Raw genomic sequence first — 19,151 nt, forward strand, 5'->3', positions numbered from 1 at the left:
GAGGGGGCGGAACTGCCCGGCCCAGGGGAAGTCCTCCACGGTGTGAGGGAAGGGTCGTCTCGTTAGTCCGCGCTGCCGCCGCTCTGCGCGGGCACCGGAAGCGGGCGGCGGCGGTCGCCATGGAGGCGGCGGCGGTGGTAGCGGCGGCCCCGGTGCGGCTGTGGGTGAAGACGGAGCCGTTCCTGGTGGGGGTCCTGCCTGTCCCGCCGCCCGCCCGCCTCGGTCCCCACTACCTGCGGAAGATGGCGGCCTACGCCCGGGCCCGGGCGGCCGAGGGCTGCTTCCCGCGGCTGTCGTGGCCCCGCTGGCGGCACATCGCCTGCGGGAAGCTGCAGCTGGGCCGCGGCCTGGCCTGGCTCTACTTCGAGCTCTTCCACAGCCTCCTCCGGCGGGACCCGCCGCGCTGTCTCGAGTGGGCCGAGGCCGAGGCGGCCTGCGCCAACGCCGACGAGCTGGAGCGGGAGCGGAGCAAGGCAGGAGCCCCATCCCGAGCCGGACGGGCGTGAGGAGAGCCCAGCGCATCCTAACGCCTCTTCTTTTTTTTCCTCCCCTCTTGGCTAGCTGTCGGTAGACACTCTGCAGTTCCTGCTGTTCCTGTACGTCCAGCAGGTGAACAAGGTTTCTCTGCGAAGGTCTCTGATCGGGGAGGAATGGCCCAGCCCCAGGACCAAGTCTCCTAGCCTGACTGGAAAATCCGCCAGCGAGAATAAGGTATTTGTGCCTGTAGGAGTCTCCTTGCGCAGTCGTGTGGGGAAACTGCAAAGGCCTGCCTTGAGGTGGGTTGAAAGGCGGCTGGTTTGTCCCTGGGAGGCTGTAACCCTGCCTGTGGTAAAGTCTACGCTAGTGTCAAATTGGAGATGCGTCGCTCAGTAGTAAAGGAAATGGCGTTGGTGTATTCTCTGCAGCTTTACCAGCAAAAGTTGTTCAAGGGAATTTCCTGGAGTCTGAGACCAACTGTGAGAGTTCTCTCAGAGTCTTGGCCATTCTCCTTTTGAGAAGCAACTGCCTCTCTGCTTTTTCTGTTAGTCAAATGGGAAACTTTTCTTATGTTGGAGGCTGCTTCCCGGTGATCCACTGTAGAGTATTAGGATCCCAGGATGATCCCGAGCATTAGGTTATATTTCAGAGACGGGAGTTGGTTGCTCAGCTGTAGATCAACCATGTGGAAATGCTAACATTTCCTTTTGAAGTACTGTCGAAGTATTTTGAAAGAAGAGAAGCAAGTTGGATGTATTGGGTGCAGCTTGTGGGCAGCTCTGTATTTGAGAGTGAATTACAGATTGGCAACATCTTTATAAAGGCCAGCTGCAAACCTCAGTGGATTTGTGTCGTGACTGTGATGCTGTGAGCTGTATGAGCTAGTGAAATGTAGCTTGGGACAAGCTGAAATAATTAGAAATAGGAACTGGGTGACTTTATACTAAAAGACTGAACAAATGAAAAAAAAAACAAGAGGAACTGACACAGGGCTGTGAGTTGGGTGGCCATGGAGCATCCAGTGTTATTTAAAAGCTGATGTTTTCTTTTAACTGTAGCCATTACATAAAACGCTGGACAGGACAGAGATGCATCTTGGCTGCCATGGTACCCCTCCCAGAGGTTTTGGTCCCGATGGGACTGGGGCTGTCTCCACTGGTGTTAGTTTTGTCTGTGCGATCGGGTGAGATTTCCCCAGCTTGAGCGATGCCTGATGTGAACCATGCCACCTTTTGAAATGGTGCAGCGAGGCTTGTCTGGTGCGAGATGGTCCCTGTGCCAGTGCAGGGATCTCCAGCTGCTGGACAAGACACTCGCAGCTGCTTGTTAAGCCCTTTTGGCTACAACCCTCGCAGATGGTGAGGGCAATGTGTAATCACAGCCGTGTGTTGCTTGTTCTGCAGTTCGCAGGCCAGCAAAGCTTGTCTTTATTAAGGTCTGCCATAACTTGTCTTCCACTTTTTTTTGGTCTGGAGCCCTTTAAAATTTGAGCTAATGATTCTTTCAGAGGTCGTTTGGTTTATTGGTCCTCTGGCTGTGAAGAAATGACCCTCTGCTTTTTTCCCCGCAGCGCCTTGGAAGGCGGCACTGAATCATATCTGAAGGTCTGGAACAGATGCAGCTATTTTCCAATAGACCAGTTGCGAGACCTTGACTGTCAGTTATTGATTTGTTTCCTACCTTCAATTGCCAGCAGCAGCTGGCTGAATTTGTGTGGGAAGGATTGTAGGAGAGTCTGTTTCTACTTTCTAGAATGAAATATTTGGTACTTGGAGTTAGAATAAAATGTTTTTTTTCTTTTTGGGGGGAGGTTGCTTTCTGTGTTTTGGAAGAGCAGAGCAGCAGAAGCAGTGAACAGGAGAGACCACCAAGTTTGACTTGCTTTCCCTCTTTTAGAATGAGTGTAAGCAAGGATGTATTGTATAGTGTCAGTGGAGCTTGTCAGCTCTGTGAGAACTCACCGCCTTCTTGTGTGTTTTTCTGCCTGCCAAGAACTGGAATGATCAGGACCACCATGCCTTTGTGCAGAGCCACCTCTCGGATATGCTGGAACTGCTGCTGGAGCCAGAGCAGCTCACTGCCTCCTCCCATTCCACCCACAGTAGCTTGGTGTCCTACGAAGCTGTCTGTGCCCTCAGCTTTCTTATTGAAGGGACCGTGAAAAAATCCAGGACAGTCCGTCCTCTGCATGAGCTTGCCCTCTGGCAGCCCTGTCATGGGCAGAACGGCTACTCAAAGGTCTCCAGAGCCTTCTCTTTCCCCAAGCTAGAGAGCTGGCTGCAGTTTTGCCTGACGACAAACCCTTTTGGAATGACTGCCTGCCTCAAGTCTGGGAAGAAACTCGCATGGGCACAGCAAGGTAGCTACAGGCCTTGGCTTTTATTTTTAGAAAGAACTTTACAGTCTCAGCATCTCTTGCTGACCAGGGATCTGGCAGTGGCATGGGGGTTTGCCTCCTTTTCCTCCTGTTCTCAGTGGAGATGGGGAAAGTGACAGCTTAAAGGCGAGTCTGGGGGACTAGAGGGTGCTATGTGACATCTGTGTGTATTTTTCCAGTCCTTGGATCACTTTTGTGAGCAAATATTAATGACTTTATTGTCAAAGGCCCCTCTGAATGAGGTCAGTATTACTACCCTCATTATCTGTTCTCTGTGTCCAGCTGTACTTGAATAATGTGATGTGTTTGTGGCAAAGCTGAGAACTGGTCTAGGTTTCCTTGTCTTAAATTGCAGCCCCTCACCTGCAGGGACATAGCAGTGGAGCCAAGGCATCTTCTACCTTAGGAGAAGAAAATTCAGATTAATGTTTTGTTTCTCTGACTGCACAATCCTAACAGTGGCAGCACGTTAGCTAGGACAGTGAGGTTGCTCAAGGATTGTACTGTAGAGGGAGCATTTCACTGTCTTAAAACGTACAGTTCCTGCTTTTAACATAAAACTTGGCCTAAGGATTTTCCTGCTAAGCTAAGTCTTGTGTTCGGGAACAGACTTCTGGAAATGGAGATACCTAGATCAGGGCTGTCTGTAGCTTGTGGGAGCCTTTGGCTGCCCCTTGAATAATCTTGAAGTGTTTTTGATCTTTCAATGTGCCCTGACTTCTGGAGCTTCTGACTGCTATGTACTGCTGACCTGCCTAGTAGGCATCAGTGGATGGTATGGCTGGTGCATGAAGTGATGCAGTTTGATGGTACCGTCCTTGAAGTTTTGGGCTGATTATTTTCTTGAGGGATTGCTGAGTGATGTGGACAGTGAACCATCATATCTGTGTCTCTGTAGGAATCATATATAGACTTCTTTGTGCTTTTTTTTTTTAAATTTTAAATGCATTGGTGAACTTTATTTTGCAGTTGAAGGAACAACCAGGAGAGCAAAGATTGCCTGCAATACTCATGTGGTGCCTGAGGTGTTCCCCATGGTGATAATGAGCCAGGTGTACAAGCAGACGCTGGCTAAGAGCTCGGACACCTTGGTGGGGGCTCATGTAAGAATTCATCGCTGCAATGAGTCCTTCATTTATCTTCTCTCTCCTCTCCGGTGAGTTTTTGTTCTCCTGGGACACAGCTAGATGCCTTTTCAGCAAGTTTGTTCAAGCGCTGAGCGCTTGTTAGATGGACTAAGCAGTGAAAAAGTTCTGGTTTTGCTCTTTCTTGCTCACTGTGTCCTTGCTCTCTTGTTCTTTTGCAGATCTGTGACCATTGAGAAGTGCCGGAATAGCACTTTTGTCCTTGGCCCTGTGCAGGCGTCTGTTCATGTCCACAGCTGTGACAATGTCAAGGTCATTGTGGTTTGCCATCGTTTGTCCCTTTCTTCCACTGCTGGCTGTACTTTTTACATTCTCACGCCTACCCAGCCTCTCATCCTCTCGGGGAACCAAGCAGTCAGCTTTGCCCCTTTCCACACCCATTATCCAATGCTTGAAGACCACATGGCTCAGGTGGGCTTGGCTACTCTGCCAAACTACTGGGACAGCCCCATGCTGGTGTGCAAGGAGAGCGGTGACACAAGTGTCTTCCGCCTCCTGCCGCCCTCAGACTTCTACACCTTCGTGATTCCTTTTGAGATGGAAGGAGACACCACAGAGACACCAGGTGGGCTTCCCCATGCGTATCAGAAGGCGCTGAGTCAGCGAGAGCAGAAGGTACAGATCTGGCAGAAAACTGTGAAGGAAGCAGGTCTGACCAAGTGAGTGCTGCATCCGAACAGGAATGTGTGAGTTGTGTTGCAGCTCAGCTCAGGCATACAAACAGAAGATTCATTTGATGTGGTTCAACAAAAATAATGCTTTAATAATGGGTTGATTTGCATGAGCCATGTCTTGCATGCCATTTCTAGAGCATTAGTAATTAGCAGTCTTGGGATCCTGGTCTTTGGTATTATTATAGCAAGAAGAATAATGCTCACAATTGTAACTCTGAAGGAGGTGCTTTGTCACGATTGCATTTTGCTAGCTTGTGAGACTCAAGGAAAAGCATGCCTAGATGCTATTGAGGACTGCAGTGAGTGATCCACCCTGGCAGTAAGGGTTTACAACTTATCTCATGCTGGGTACTGTCTCTCTGCTGTCTCTGTTCTGCTTCCAGTGTCGCATGCTGCCGTGGGTGAGATCTGGGTGCATGCCCTGAACAACAGCTCGACTAATTATTGGCCTGCAGCTGATTGGTGGTCATTCTTAGCCCAACCTTTACATTGAGATTAAAGCTTTAAATTACTGTCCCATCTGTTATTGAGGTGAGCTCAGAATGTGCATGTGGACCATTACAGTAGATCACCTTGTGGACAGTAGCTTTTAAAGTCCTCTTTATCAGATCGCATTGAATCCTCTGCCCAGCTTTTACTGTGTTAGCTAGGCCTGTCCTAGCCCATCTCATGTACTGAGGTGCGTCTGTTTGCTTTCTCAGCACCTGTTGTGGAGTTCTGAAAAAGTTCAGCTTGCTTACTTTGTCAGCGTGCTTTCTTCTGCAGCCAGCCAGACAGGGCAAGGGTACAAATCTCTGCTGGCTTCAGTTTAGCTGCTTTTATCTTTTTGTGAACCGTTTTGATGCAGCAGCCTGAAGGACCTGGCTTCTGTTGCAAATACAGAATGGGGATAGAAACCCAGATAGTCAATCATAAAGACCTGAAGAGATGAGGACAAGTTTTGTTCCCTAAGCTGTACTTAAGCTGTATAGATTTTCTTTCTGTTCTGTGCTCAGTCAGAACTTGTAACGGGTGTGTAACTGGGTGCTGATAAGCAGTGATCCTGGAGGGGTTTATCCTGTGGGGAGCAAAGAATATGAAAACCTCCTCTTGGGTCAAACTATCAACACTTCCCATCATACCAGGCTGAGGAGTTTTAGTCCATTTGATCATTCATTGTTTTGAAGGAGCTCCCTCCGCTTCCCTTGTTCCTTTCTGAAATGCAGGTGCCTCTGTACTGAGCATGGAGGAGCCTGCAGTTTGAAAGAACTCTAGACTGGGAGAAAGAAAAGATTCTGGGGCAGCATTTTGCTACAGGTGGAGGGTGGCTAAGCAGTAGTGACCCAGTGGTGGTGACAGAGGTGTAAAAACCTTCAAAACTCTCAGCCCTGAGTCTTCAAGGGAAGCAGAGAGGAAAGTTACAACTTCGGCCCTTGTGCTAGTGTCATCCATTCTGTCTATCAGCCTCATCTAAGGTGCTTCCCCCTCCAGCCATTGTCCTCCCAGGGCTGCTGCTTCTCATCCCTGGGTTTTGTGAAGGTGTTTGGCCTGTCAAATCTTACTGTTAAAGAAATGTGAGGTAATACGGATGATGTGCTTAGATTTAACATCCTCTACAGCAGTCACAGGAGGCCAGAGCTCACTACTGCGGTGGCTTATTTCATAAAAGGGGAAAAACTGTGCCAAATTTAGAAGCTTGCTGAAAAGAAACTGGGCAGCTGACAGTGTAAAATGTTTCGGTCTTCTGCAGGCAGGGAAACAACTAGGAAGCTTAGAGCAAACAGGATATCAGACTTGTAGAAAGAAAAAAGCTGCCATGCTTGAACGGGGAGGTGAAAGAGAATGTTAGAAATAAGAAGACATCTTTCAAGAAGTTGAAGTTGTCTGAATGAGGAAAGTGGGGCAAAAAAAGAATGTAAATCCTGCCAGGCTGAAAGTAAAACCCCCGTAAGACAGGACCAATAAGACAGCTTGAGGAACAACTTGCAAAAGCATAAAATCCTGTTTATTCATTTTCCGAGCATATCAGACAGAAAGTCTTTCAGGGTCAGTAGCAGATCAAGGTATATAAAAAGCACTTGGAGAAGATAAAACCATAAGGGAAGAAAGAAGTGACTGCCTTTGTGTTCACGTTCACTAGGGAGGAATTTAGGTTAGCTTCTGTCCTAGAACCCTGCTTTCTGGGGAATGTCTCAAATGAAAGCAATAGTACAAAGAGCCTTTAACTTGAAAAAAGGGTCTGGGTACACCGAGCCTCTTTGAAGCTGAGTGGCACAAAAATTAATAGGGTCAGTTTGCTGCTTTTCCTGGTACAGGATGGGATCAGCACATCAAATTAGGAATGGGTTCAAAGCAAAACCACATAAAATCTCCACAGGATATTGAAAGTGTTCATGTTTTATGTGGGTTCAGAAAGGAATTGTGTAAGCTCACAGAAAAAAAAGTCCATCAGGAGCTACTCAACACCCATGCCACCTTTGGCTTAAGAAATTCTGGAGCTGAGCTCATCACAGATGGCTGGGATGCTATTCTGGAGAAATACTGCTGTGAGCCTGTGCTGCTCTTGGGCATCTGATCGGTGCCAGAGACAGAGAGCCTGAGCTAAGTGGTATAGCCTGTTATTGCTGGTCTTACCAAAACCACCCCCCCAGTTATTTAGCAGTAATGGGAATTATTTGAGTAGTGTTGTTTATAGATGCTTTTTTTTTCCTGATCTCCATCCTCTCTCTTTCAGATGCTGTCAGAACAGAATTTTGTGTCTCTAGTGCTTGAACGCTGGTTACTAATCTTCTTTTTCTCCCTTTCAGACGGTTTTTAATCTGTGCTCTAAGAGTAAAGCGGAGGCAGCATTGTAGAGCAGGGTTGCTGTGCTAGTGGGATGGGGAGGTTTGCATGACTTCTCTAGCTCCACCAAGTTCTGTCTTTGGGGTTCATTATAGTCATATTCACTTGGTAAAAACCTTTTCTTCCTGGTACAGACAGTTCAGGAACCAAGCCCAGCCCTTAGCTGATATATATGGAGGCTCGTTTTGGTAGTGAAAGTGAGGTTAGAAGTATAGTACTATAAATAAGTGTGACCTTTACATACTTCCCTGCTGATCTTCTTTTCGTTTCAGGGATCAGAGGAAACAGTTCCAGATACTGGTAGAAAACAAATTCTATGAATGGCTGGTTCAGACAGGGAACCGTCAGCAGCTGGATAGCCTTGTTCCTCCTGCAGTAGGCTCCAAGCAGGCAGCAGGATAGCATCATGTTCTTGTGCAGCAAAAGGAAAAGGAGGGTGAGTAGAGGGCCTGTTTCTCTTGGTTGTTCTCTATCTAAAAGAATCGTCCCATGTTTGTGTGCACAGCCTAGGCAGAGGTAGGAGAAGTAGGAGGCTGTTCAGTGGACATTCTCCCAAGAGCTGTGCATTTGGTCTTAGTTCTTATTTTGCAGTCAAAACCTCTTTTCAGTTTGAATCTCTTCCCTGTGTACTCAGCACCTCCCTTGTTCTCTGCAGGTATTCTGTTTGATTTGTCGGGGACATCTGTGTGTGTCTGTAAAGGCAGATATGCATATTGTACATAATCTGATGTAAAAACTTATTTGAGTAGCTGCTCTTTCAAAGAGGCTGCGTGCATTAATGTCTGTACTTACCTGTCTCACTTTTTGCTTAAGAGAGTCGAGTGAGACTTACTCATAAGTAAATAATTCTTACTCTGTAGTGTCTTTCTTTTCCCAAGCTGAAGTGATTTAGGAGCCGGAGGCAAGCCCTTATCGTGCTTTGCATGTTTCAAACCATTAGAAAGTTGTGGGGAGTTTTTTTCCTTTTCTTTAGTCTTTGAGTTGCTTTTTTTTGCTAGTGTTGGGAGTAAAATTTGCTCCTCTTATTTTGTTACAGAGTTCTGGGAACAGGCAGCAATACACTGAAAACAGTTCTCATTAAGACTTTGCGGCCATCCTGCCTGAACACACTTGATGTGGATCTGACACCCAGCCTCAGTGTGGATTGGACTATCTGTCTGCTTTAGGATTTCTAATCGCTGCCGTTTTCCCAGGAATGTGCTGTAACTATTCCATTAGTAACTGAGAAAATGCATGTCGCTAGAGGATGATGAAGTCTGCCTTGTTGCAGATCCTTTAGTGGGGAAGCTGTCATCATGGTTAGTGTCCATGGTGTGCAATTATCCAGCAAAAGAGCCCTTCCTGGTGCAGAGCTGGACGCAGGGCCCTGGGCATCACGTGCATCTTTACGGTATGAGCCAGCTGCACTGTTTTTATAAATGTGAAAAAGAAGTGTTTGATTTTTTTAATGAATTAAATTCAAGGGATTTTTTATATGAAGAAGGCACTTAAGCAATGTGATTTTTATGGAATTAACTTTCTTACTCGTTTGCATTGTTTTGACAAATGTCAATAAAACAGAGTTCTCAAATAAGCCTGGCACGTGTCCTAGGGAAAGTGTTTTACCTGTACAGTGGGTGTTAGAGGGACACAACATCTTTGCTGCTTAATGAAATGTGAACCGGTCAGCTGAGAGAAAAGTGCTAATTTGTTAGTAGCCGTGGAGTTGAAGGTTTTGAAGGCTGCCCTAGCACAGCATTTTGATACAAACACTGTTTCCTACCTTTAATATTTCTTGTAAAGAGTATCAACTTGAATGAGTACCATTTTCATGTGCTAGTGGAACCTGTATTGGGGAGATGTGCTTATAGCTGAGCACCTAAATAAGCTAGGCAAAATAGGCAAAGGCATTGCATGGATGACCAGCGCAGCAGCCTTGTGAAGAGCTATCCAACCTAAGAGTGAGAGGAAGGCGGGGGCATTTAGTGCTCTGGTGTACACAGCTGTTGTGATGCTAGGATTTTTCTGAAGGTCCCTCTTGCCTCCTGGGGAGGCAGGTGATGCAATGCAAGGTGAGTTTATTATATTTAACTGACTTTTAAAGGAGGGATATGCAAAGTGACTGCAGTGGAGCTTTGAGGTGTCTTAGTGAACCTACTGGGTTGCCTTTCAATAGGACCTGGATTGTGGTTGAACTCTGATCTTCATAAGACAGCATTTGAATAAAAAAGAAGTAAAATCTAAGTGGCCTCACAGCTTTCTAGCAGTAAGAGCTGTAAGCAACAGCACTAGGCAATTCAAGACACCTGAAATGGGAAGAGGACGAGATGCTGCTGAGCATGTCTATCTCAGGCTGTCATACCTGACTGCATTTAGCAGAGCTGTGGCAGTGTACATGGGGTGGCACGCAGAGCTGCTGTTGCGAGACTGCTTGTCCTGACAGATTTGAAATAGGGTCTGTGTGTTTCAGGCACTGCTGTGCCAAATTCGTTTCCCTTTGTTTCGCTAAGCCTTTGGGCTGGTGCAGTGAATAGCTGCAGAGGTGTTTTTTCATAATGCACTAGCAGGGGGGTGTGGGTGTACATAAGCCAGCAATCCTCACCCTCCCTGCTCAGTGGGCCAGAGTGTGGCTAAAAGAAAAACTCTTTTGCTCAAACCTCAGACAGTGGTGTAAGAGTTTTGAGTTGAATTTGTGACGCTAGCAGATATGGTCAGAAATTTGGGCATCATTCTTTCCTATTTGATGTGTGAAATCACTCACTTTGGGGGTGTGTGGCCAGACGTACTTCTTTTCCTCTATGTCAGGCACCATTTGGAGCAATATAGCTCAAGCTGAGCGTGTGGTATAAAAATACGCAGTCCCTTTGCTGCACAGATATTTCCATTGTGAACTTCTGAAGCAGAGCCTCTACACAGAGGCTGGTCTTTGCAAGCCTGTGGTGTCTGCCCTGAACACGTGTTGACTGTTTCCTAGCTGCATCCTTTGCTGCATGGGAATGTTCTCTGATAAATATTGGGTGTCTTCCTTACAAATGGGGATGGGCCTTTTAGAGCTGATGAGGATGCCTTCTCATTTAACATGCTTGAAAGGGAGAAAGCAGCCAAATTGTCCCCCGTCCTCCAGGACTTGGCGGGGGGCTGCGTGTTTTGAGTGCGTTTGGCAGAGTTTTGGTGTTCTGACTCAGCAAATGGTAACAAAGGGAGGATGGCGAAGCCTTCCTTTATTCCATAATCCTGTTTGCTTTTCTGGAAATCGGCTATAGCCTCAGAATCACTGACTCAATTTTTGGATCCTATTCTCATGACAAAGCGGCTGTCTGGTTTAAAACAAGCCCATTATAAAAAGGGTGCCTCGGATCCAGGCTGTTTGTAACAGCTTCTGACGTTCCTCCAGCACTGGGGAGCTTGGCTGGAACGGAAAATGTCCAGAGCTGGAACCAAGGTAAGTTTATTTGCAGCCTATACATGATTGTGGCTAGGAGTACAGAATTTATCAGGGGTAAGTTGTGGAGAAACTTGGGTTTCTTTGTTCAGCTGACAGCCTCCCCCTCTGTCAGTCTGTTGGCAAGAGGAGATGCTTGAAATCCCTCCTCACATGGAGGGAAGCTGAAGCTGAGCCCTCCCTAGTCTTTTCCCAGATCTAGGTGTAGCTCTGCGAGAGGATGGAGTGGAACACAGTGACTGGCAAGGGGATATTTTAAAATGCACCAGAACCTGATGCCTTGTAAATTGATGGCAGAGGCTCCTGTGCCAGCAGCGAATGTGACGAGCTGCATTTGCAGAACAGAGTCTCGTGGAAGGCTTCCTTGGGAGGACCCGAGTCCCAACACCAGCGGCAGCAGCCACTTCCCCTTTCCATGGTGGAACAAAGGATGTGCTGCTGCGACAGAAAGATGCCTGAATGGTGACCATAGCACTGAAGGCAATAGCATTCCCCGAGGGATGCGAACTGGCCTTGTGATTTGGTGGAATCGGCAGAGATTAATTTAAACTGGAGAAGGAGGTAGATCAGAAAGCTCAACTTCAGCTAGAGTGGTGTGCATCAGGTGGCTATCCAGCTCTAATGCTGTGTTCTTCAGTCTTGAAGTTAGCAGAGCTGAGCTGGTCATGCAGACCTTGTTGCAGGGTTGGGACTGGGCAGGGATAAACAGCTGGGAAAGGAGGGCGACAGCTTTGGGCTAGTGGCCATTTTCTCCTGTGAAATGTTAAACAACTGTTAAGAGGCTGTGGACAGACGTATATCTTTCCATTGTGTGAGTTTTGCTTTTGGGTTACATTCCTTTTAACCATGGAGACTGTAAGACCTAAGGGGGCAGAGGGCTCAGAAGCAGAGTGACTTTGTAGTCACTGGCCGATGCTATGGAAGATGTGGATTCGGTCTCTGCTTCCTCGCTCCTTTTGACTGTCATTTTAGCTCAGAGTGGTTTGACTATTTATGAACAGTCTTTAGAAACCGAGGATGGTGTGCTGCTTGCTTCTAACGTGGTGGCTGTCAGATTGCAGTGGTACAGTCTTTATGTACCCGTGCATAAAGAAGGTGCTGGGGAAATGTAATTGATTCATGCTCGAGTCTCCTGTCTGCTTGAAAAGACTTAAACATATACTGCCTTTACCCCTGCTGAAAGCCGTGTCCCCTGTGAGCATGCTACAGGGAATTCGTTGATTATGTGCTGCTGTGGTGCGGCAAAATGTCCAAGAGGAGTTAGGTAAGTGAAAGACTGTGAATCTCATCTTTTTTGTATGCCATGCTCTTGTCTAGCACATTCCAGGGAGAAGAAAAGGGCAAAGGAGAGAATTAAACACTGTTTCTCACAACCTAAGCAAGCGGTCTGCCCTAGAAGGGGGTCACTGCCCCCACGCTGCTTACTTAGAAGGCAGTGGGCACTACTAGTTATTGTTTACAGTTATTGTTTACAAGCTTCCTTCTAACAGAGCTACTGTTGGGAAGAAATAGAATAACTGCTATGAGGTGGCCAAGGGAGTAAGAGTTTTACAGTCCCGTAAGGAAGATCTGCTATGGCAAATCTATTATCTGCCAGGTAAGCCCCAAAAAACAAAGTCTGGGCAGTGAGCAGTTAACGGGTGTCCTGGTTTCAGCTGGGATAGAGTTAACTGTCTTCCTAGTAGCTGGTACAGTGCTATGTTTTGAGTTCAGTACGCGAAGAATGTTGATAACACTGATGTCTTCAGTTGTTGCTCAGTAGTGTTTAGACTAATGTCAAGGATTTTTCAGCTTCTCATGCCCAGCCAGCAAGAAAGCTGGAGGGGCACAAGAAGTTGGCACAGGACAGAGCCAGGGCACCTGACCCAAACTGGCCAACGGTGTATTCCATACCATGTGACGTCCCATCCAGTATAGGAACGGGGAAGTGGGGGCAGGGATTCACCGCTCGGGGGACTGGCTGGGTGTCAATCGGCGGGTGGTGAGCAATTGCACTGCGCATCATTTGTACATTCCAATCCTTTCATTATTGCTGTTGTCATTTTATTAGTGTTATCATTATCATTATTAGTTTCTTCTTTTCTGTTCTATTAAACCGTTCTTATCTCAACCCACGGGTTTTGCTTCTTTTCCCGATTTTCTCCCCCATCCCACTGGGTGGGGGGGGAGTGAGTGAGCGGCTGCGTGGTGTTTAGTTGCTGGCTGGGGTTAAACCACGACAACGGGTTAGTGCTATAAGCGGAGCAACTTGGTGGCTTTACTGAAGGAAGGTGATTTGCATTAGAGTAAGATGCGACGAATCTGGAATTGAAATCTGTAATTCACCTGTCATTATCCTGCAGGTGAAAAACGTCAGTCTGGTCTGTTTGTACCTGAATCATTGGAGGAAAGCTGAGAAGCACTGAGTGTGAAGGTCTGAAAGGAATTGAGGGTGTGTGCAAAAAGCCGTGATGGAGAAATGAGTGGGCAGGAGCCCTCTCCTTAAGTCTTCCTATAAATGGTCTAAGAATAAAACAATGAAAAACACTTCTGGTTGGTCACTGTTCTGTGGGAATGGCCATACCCTTAACGTGCTCTTGGATTTCTTTGGCTTTGTGGCTTTATAAGTACGGGGAAAATACCCTCCTAGGAACACCAGGTAGCTTTGCCAAATTGAAGTTCATTTGTGTTAGGCTGCGTGGGGAAGGAACATCAAATGAGCTTTTCTTTTCTGTTACAAAATTAAAGGCCAACTTAACCAACTTCATGCACAGTTGCTGTGGCAGGGCATCACAAGAGGAGCTGGTGCTGCTGGATGCCAGCCACAAAATCAAGGCAGCTCATGAGGAGCCAGGACCAGAGGTGATGGAGACCCATTCTTTTCCTACTGCCAGTCACCCTGCTGTGAAGCAGGAGAAGGCATACCTCTGCCTGGGCAGGCCACTGCCTGCATGGAGACCAGACCTGTGGTCTTACAGACGTTGGGCAGGGTTCATCATCGACCGTGCTGGATGCTTGCTGGGTGGACAGGAGTGGGACTGCAGATCAGAAGGGGCTGTAGAGCTTGGGGAGTGAGGCTGAAGAGGGTGAGAGCTCATCAGCTCTCTCAGTGGGGAGGGTAATGGTTGAGCCGTGAAGAGATGCATCCCTGTGTACTGCCCTGTGGAGGGTATTACAGGGGTGCTGTGGCTTCCTTGACCACTGCCTTCAAGAAGAGGATTACTGGTGGTGAGTGACTGCCAAACCTCAGCGAGCAGGGCTTTCGGTATCGCCTCTGGGCTCATGCTGGCAGATTTTTCAGGTGATACCTCTAGGGACAAAGATCCAGAAGCAGGATCTGTAAAACAACAGCAGGGTTGTGGCTGGCAAGGGCTGACCAGCATGGTTAACTACCCAATAGTAGCAGTGTGGGAAAACAGGAATTGGACATTTTAATGCACACCTTTTTACAAACTTCAGCCACTTACTGGAAAGATGGTAGTGATCTCCCAACTCTTCATTGCACTGAAGATGGGAGGAGCTTGCTCAGGAGGGAGAGACGTGGGGACAGGTCGCTTTGTATGCGCTGGCTGCTTCGTAATGGGAGATCAGTCTCTTGAAAGTAAGAGGAAAATGTGAGGGAAATAACATTATCCTAATAAAGGTCTACTAACAGGCCACAAGACCAAGGACATAAATCCTCTGGCATGATTAGTCTGACTCCACAGGTACCTGATCAGGCTGGTGGGACACACTGACCAACCAGCTCTAGGAAAACTGTGGCAAACTTATTTTTTAACACAAAGCGAGTGGAAAAAAAAAATAATGAGTGGGTTGTCCTAGATTTGAGTCTATCTCCTGGGTTGAAACTGTGACAATGAACAGTATTTTTAACAGCGGTGATGTTAGATGAATACCAGTAGCCAAAGCACCACAGGTGAAGTACAACCAGCTAGGAGCAAAAGGTGATCATGTATCTTAATGCTCAAGCTATGGAAAAACTATGGGGAAAATGGATTATGGAGTACTGCATGTTAGATGTTTAAATCACTGTGGCCAGAAAAACTCTCTCCAGAGCATCTGGGGGAATTGGCTGAGGCAGTCATAGATGCTACCAAATAACCCAGCAGCATGTATGGGGCTGATGCTGTACTGGAAGGCTGGAAAAGGTGAAACGCTGTCTTGAGTATGCACTGCATTGGATCAACTAACTTGTGCATCAGTTGATTCAATGCAAGGCTCTAAAAGACATTGGAATAAGTAATCAAACTCCTGTTAAGGTTGAAGACGGGCTGGTGGTTGGGTGCAGCTGAAAAGGATCTGCTGAGATGGATTCACATCAAACTAATGTAATTTTTGGCATGGTCTGGCACCACATCATAAGCAAGCAAGCGATATAGTCAAAATAGACATGATGTTTTGGGAACCCTTACTACAAAGAGCAGCTTTTGATGAATAATTGTCATCTGGAAGGATCTAAAAATGGGGCTGTACAAAAGACTGGTCTGGGTCTAGGGCTTGGCCATATTTCCATGAAGGGCTTTTTGAACAAAGCATGTGTCACTGCTCTAGGGCTGGCTGGGTTGGTGATACCTCAGGCAAGAGGAATGGGATTTGCTCACCAGCTCTTGAGATAATTTCGAAAAAGTTTGTGATCAAGTAGGGAAAAAGTGTTCCTTAGCAAAGTGCTTTGCAGTCAGCTGCCTGGCTGTAGAGCAGCTCTTGGTAAAGTAATGTGGTGGTGGATCGGAAATTTGTCAGCTGTATAGCAAACTTGCAGCAACCAAAACGGAAGAAGCCAACTGCAAATGCAGAAAACAGAAAAAGCCAACTTTGGATGTCTGAAGAACTGTGCTATCCACCACATGCATGGAGCGCTCCTTTAGTTTTTCTTGGCACTGGTAAAGCTCATGTGATGTCCAGCTTTTGGTGTTGATTTTTGAGAAAGTAAGCTGTGGACTGTTAGAGTGGGAACAAGGAGAGCAATCGCAGTGCTAGAAGACGTGACCCAGGAGGAAAGAGACCTCACCACCCCCTTATCAGTATAGGTCTTACTGCAAACACTAGGTAAGCTAATATAAATGAAATGCTGCTTAGTACAGTCCATTGACTACTTACGGCTTCCTTGGCCATAATCTAGTAACTACTGATCTGGAGAAGGTGGGAGGGAAATGTATTAATAGTGTTTTGCTGCAAAGAGGGCAGGGACTTCACCAAGGGAGCTTTGAGTTGGATTGGGACAGAACTAGGTGCTGGGAAGGGCAAGACATTGGTGGCAGCTGGAGGCGTTGGGGCCAGACTGGTGAATTGGCTGCCAGGGTTAGTTGGGATGCAGTTGATCCTGCTCAATGGTTAGGCTTGATGACTTTTTGATATCTTGAGGACTCTGTTTTCAGATACTTCACGCCATGATGCAGCTAGAATATGGATGCAGGCATGTGCTGGGGGACGAGGAACTTCTTGCTTTCCTTCCTCTGCTTGTGTTTCAGGTCACCTTCTATGAAGACAAGAATTTCCTAGGACGTTGCTATGAGTGCGACAGCGACTGCCCCGATTTTCACACCTACCTGAGCCGCTGCAACTCCATTCGGGTGGATGGAGGCACCTGGGTGGCCTATGAGAGACCCAACTTTTCCGGGAACATGTATGTTCTGACACACGGGGAGTATCCTGACTACCACCACTGGATGGGCCTCAACGACCGCCTCGGCTCCTGCAAAGCCGTCCAGATAGTAAGTGTGACCTCTTCCCAAGGGACGTTTTAATTTACACACCTATCATTAAAAGGTTTCAGTATGCTTGTGGGTGGCCCCCATCTTCCTGGGGACCCATGGCAGCTCCCTTGGAGAGGATGGCTATAGGCGGTTTGCTCCCACAGTCCTGCTCCAGGAATGGCAAGGTGTTTGATGAGTGGAGAAGATAAATCTCTTCCACTCGACTGCAACTGGAAAAAGCAGATCCCTTTGAGTGCTTTGTAGGTGAGTTCCATAGGAACAACAGTGGAGTTTTATCTGCATGTTCCTCTAGGGACTTCAGTGTCTGGGCAGGTCGCTCTGAGGCTTGCCTCTTGCCTTCTCCCCTGGTGTGCTGCCAGCTGATCCAAATCTGATGGCAGGCCCAAGGCTTGTAACAGTGGGATGTAGATTTTGCAGGAGCACTCAGAATGAGGGGCAGTTTACCTGTCTAGCAAGCCAGGGCTCCCTTCTGATACAGGGAACTGAATCTCAGTGTCACCAAGCCCTTCTGGGCATGGGGAGAGCAGCTGCAGGTGCAGACCTGGAGTGACCAGGAGTGGGAGGGATGCCTGAAGCCCTCCTTGGGCATGCTTGGAGCAGCCCGGTGTCTTCTGGTATTAGGAGAGCACAGAGCAACACATGTCTCCCTGCTGCAGCACAGGACTGTGCTCATCCCCTCCTAACTGATGATGGGAAGGTGCTTCTGCAGCCTCCGGCAGCACCTGTCCTTCCACCAGAAGGAGACGGGATAAATGTAGGTTGACAGTGAGCAGCATTTACACCCTGTGGAAACGCTGGTGGGGGAGAAAGGAACAGAGGGAACGATTCCTTTGGGAAGCCTATAGGGAGAAGCACCCTTTAAAACTGGCAGGGATGGGAGCGTGGATGGAGTGTGGATTGGGGTTGAGACACTGAGTGCTGCTGCTGTGTTTTTGCCAGCAGTGGGGCAGACATCGGTGGGGATCTGTGCATCGCTGACTTGAGTAGCACAGCCATGGATTCCCATTGCGTGGAGCAGGTCTCACAGCTGAGAAGGGGTTTCGCTTTCATGTCTGGAGGTCTAACGCCACTTTGAGCCTGTTCTGGGTTTGAGCTAGGTCTAAATCCCTTTGCATAGGGCGGGGAGAGTTTCCAGCCAGTTCAGAGCACTGATCTGGCATAAGGGTTGGAGCCAAAACCTGTGGGAGATGTAACAGCAACACAGCTTCCTCCATCAGGATGAAATGTGGAGGCCTTATCCTGCATGTCCGCCTGGTGCCTGGCTTCTCCTCCTGCGCTTGGGGAGGTTGCACGGTGACCCGCTGTTCGCAGGTGTTAGGTCAGAGTGCCCTAGAGAAGCCGCAGCGGCAGCGCATGGATCTGAGAGACCCCGCAGAGCTCGGCAGGGGCTGGCAATGAGAGCGGGCTCGGGCGGATGGGGGAGGCGGGGGAAGACGGTGTCCAGGCAGCTGCAGATTAAAACTGCCGCAGTGCCTTCAGGCAACGCAGTACTTCAAATCACAGTGGAAAATACCTGCGCTGCGTTCTCCTGTAATACAACCCAGCTGGGGTCACCAGCTCATTAAACTCCTCGTTGCCTGGAGGAGCGGGGAGTGGAGGGGGTCTGTCTCTTCTGATGCTCGTGTGGAGTGGCTGAAGGGTTCAAGCCAGCAGCGGGACAGGCAGGCTGCCTGGGATAGAGAGCCCATCACTTGCTGATGTGGCCTCATCCTTCCCTGCACCCTTCCTGCCTGCAAAACTGGGGCTGCGATGAGGGTTTGAGCTGAAAGTGCTCTGCTCCAGCTCAGTGCTTTTATGCCCTCTTTGCACATGATGCTCGGTCAAAAGTTACCCCAGCTGCCTCCCCCGCTGCACTTTTGGGGGCTGATGTGAGCTGTTTAGCCCTGTCCTGGTGTGCTGGGAGGGGTGCGGTTTATACCTGGTCTGAGTCTGACCGTGCCTCAGCGCTACTCCCATCCGCTGGTGACTGTCAGAGCTGGGAACATGTCAGTGCCTCCCTCCAGTGCTCTGCCATTTTCTCTCCCCTTTTTCTAGCCAAGTGGAGGCCGGGGCCACATCCAAGTATTTGAGAAGGGAGATTTTGGCGGGCAGATGTTTGAAGCCACCGAAGACTGCCCTTCCGTCATGGAGGAGTGGCACATGCGCGAGGTCCACGCCTGCAGAGTGCTGGAGGGCGTCTGGGTTTTCTATGAGCATCCCAACTACCGGGGCAGGCAGTACCTGCTGCCCAAGGGGGAGTACCGCAAACCCGTGGAGTGGGGAGCAGCGAGCCCCGCTGTTCAGTCCTTCCGCAGCATTGCCGAGTGAGGCAGCCCATTGACTGGGTTGCCGGAGGCCGTCAATAAAGCAACTGAGTCACTCAGCTCAGCCTGTCCTGCTTATTCCTGGGGTCTGTGTGCGAGTTATCCTGCCCTGGGGGAGCTGGTGTGGAGCTGAGCCTTTTCTAAGCCAGCCCTGACTGTCTCCATCTCCGCTGTCATCTCCTTCCTCTGGGTTGGCACCCTCCCTTCCATCCCACTGCTCCTCTCCAGGGAAAAGCCG

The 19,151-nt window shown here is 48.4% G+C and overlaps 2 protein-coding genes across 3 annotated transcripts; both read left to right on the top strand.

Annotated features, from left to right (window-relative positions):
* Positions 1 to 22: 22 nt before the first annotated feature.
* On the top strand, positions 23 to 9,069 carry TBCCD1 (TBCC domain containing 1). The gene is made up of 7 exons (XM_052802847.1): positions 23 to 473; positions 562 to 711; positions 2,470 to 2,836; positions 3,824 to 4,010; positions 4,161 to 4,658; positions 7,769 to 7,932; positions 8,533 to 9,069. The coding sequence occupies exons 1-6, from the start codon at positions 120 to 122 to the stop codon at positions 7,896 to 7,898; spliced, it is 1,686 nt and encodes a 561-aa protein (XP_052658807.1). The 5' UTR covers positions 23 to 119; the 3' UTR covers positions 7,899 to 7,932; positions 8,533 to 9,069.
* A 103-nt stretch (positions 9,070 to 9,172) lies between these two features.
* Positions 9,173 to 18,972, top strand: CRYGS (crystallin gamma S). Of its 2 annotated transcripts, XM_052802851.1 has the most exons (3): positions 9,173 to 10,917; positions 16,365 to 16,607; positions 18,645 to 18,972. In XM_052802851.1, the coding sequence occupies exons 1-3, from the start codon at positions 10,897 to 10,899 to the stop codon at positions 18,915 to 18,917; spliced, it is 537 nt and encodes a 178-aa protein (XP_052658811.1). In that variant the 5' UTR covers positions 9,173 to 10,896; the 3' UTR covers positions 18,918 to 18,972. The 2 variants fall into 2 exon arrangements, with proteins under 2 accessions (XP_052658811.1, XP_052658810.1); XM_052802850.1 differs by lacking the exon at positions 9,173 to 10,917 and having other exon boundaries at positions 13,144 to 16,607.
* Positions 18,973 to 19,151: the final 179 nt, after the last annotated feature.

The sequence above is a fragment of the Harpia harpyja genome, chromosome 12 (assembly GCF_026419915.1).
Source record: "Harpia harpyja isolate bHarHar1 chromosome 12, bHarHar1 primary haplotype, whole genome shotgun sequence".
Lineage (NCBI taxonomy): Eukaryota > Metazoa > Chordata > Aves > Accipitriformes > Accipitridae > Harpia > Harpia harpyja.